Source organism: Morone saxatilis, unplaced genomic scaffold, assembly GCF_004916995.1.
Source record: "Morone saxatilis isolate NCDOM2014 unplaced genomic scaffold, NCSU_SB_2.0 Contig4, whole genome shotgun sequence".
Taxonomy (NCBI): domain Eukaryota; kingdom Metazoa; phylum Chordata; class Actinopteri; family Moronidae; genus Morone; species Morone saxatilis.
Window position 1 is genome coordinate 18,446,504 of NW_023339984.1, and position 1,117 is coordinate 18,447,620.

Genomic DNA, 1,117 nt, shown 5'->3' on the forward strand with positions numbered 1-1,117 from the left:
CGATGTATCGGTCGATCACTAATCTGAACCCACCGTTATAAAACTTCTTCCCTTCTCACCTAAAGTCTTCTGCTCGGTCAGTAACGTATACTGATACCGACCTTTGTGTCTGATCCAGAGGAACCTGCATGTGAAGAGGAGGAGGAGGAGGAAGAGGAGGAGGAAGAGGCTGGAGAAGGTGAACTCCCTGAGGAGGAACAGCAGCACACAAGTATGTCTTCTACATTAACTCAAGTACTACTCTCCAAATATTGGTACTTTTTACTTAAAGGTCCAGTGTGTTTCTTGAGCCAGTTTAGTTTGTTTGTTCTGGGCTACTGTAGAAACAGGGCGGAGGTCACAGAAACACAACGATTCCTAATTTCTGGTGAAAACATGAACATTATATTTCTGACACTAGATTCATCTCAATGTTTGACACTCGACCTTTCAATAAAATAACAGATCTGTGGCGATAAATATTACAAAATCAAAAGTTTGACTCGTTCTCTTTTTGTTTATCCCATTCAGATGTGGAGGACTCGGGGAGCCGGGACGTCTCAGGCCACGTTGAGGAAGACGAGGGTGAAGATGTGGAGGAGGAGTCTGCTGAGGAGCCAGTACAGAACACAAGTCTAGATCAGGAGGATCTGAGGGACCCAGAATATCAGACAGCAACAAGGTTCAAATATAATATTTATTCTCTGTGAGGGAGGAAGGAATATTTAGTTATGTGAGACCAACACAGAACTACACTGAAGCATTGTTAACAGTTTTCATTGATTGTATAATTTTCTTGCAGAGGTCAGTCTGTGAAGATGAAGGGCAGGAGACGGGATCTTCTAAAACTCAGAGTCTGTCTGTTACAGGATCACACCAATGTGCTCAAAATGGGGGGTAAGACATGAAATGTGTCCAGTCTATGAAGCAGCTAGCTACATTTAAACCAGCACGATCTAAGTGTTGGTATTTGGTGCCCACAGTTTTAATCCCACTGTGGTAAATATGGACAGCTGTACATTTGTTATGATAAAAAACTAGCGTCAACTTTGCTGAAGCAGCCAAACATCAAGCAAATCCAACAACACAAGACATAGCAGACAATCCCTAAGTTACAGAGGCCAGTGCTGTAGATACA

The 1,117-nt window shown here is 42.7% G+C and overlaps 1 protein-coding gene across 1 annotated transcript in view; it reads left to right on the forward strand.

Annotated features, from left to right (window-relative positions):
- LOC118337965 (zinc finger protein 431-like) overlaps window positions 1-1,117 on the forward strand; it is a 9,801-nt gene that overhangs the window by 5,395 nt on the left and 3,289 nt on the right. The window contains exons 4-6 of the mRNA XM_035675122.1: window positions 119-211; window positions 511-661; window positions 782-876. Of these exons, the coding sequence (XP_035531015.1) occupies window positions 119-211; window positions 511-661; window positions 782-876 (339 nt within the window). The remainder of the gene's footprint in view (window positions 1-118; window positions 212-510; window positions 662-781; window positions 877-1,117) is intronic.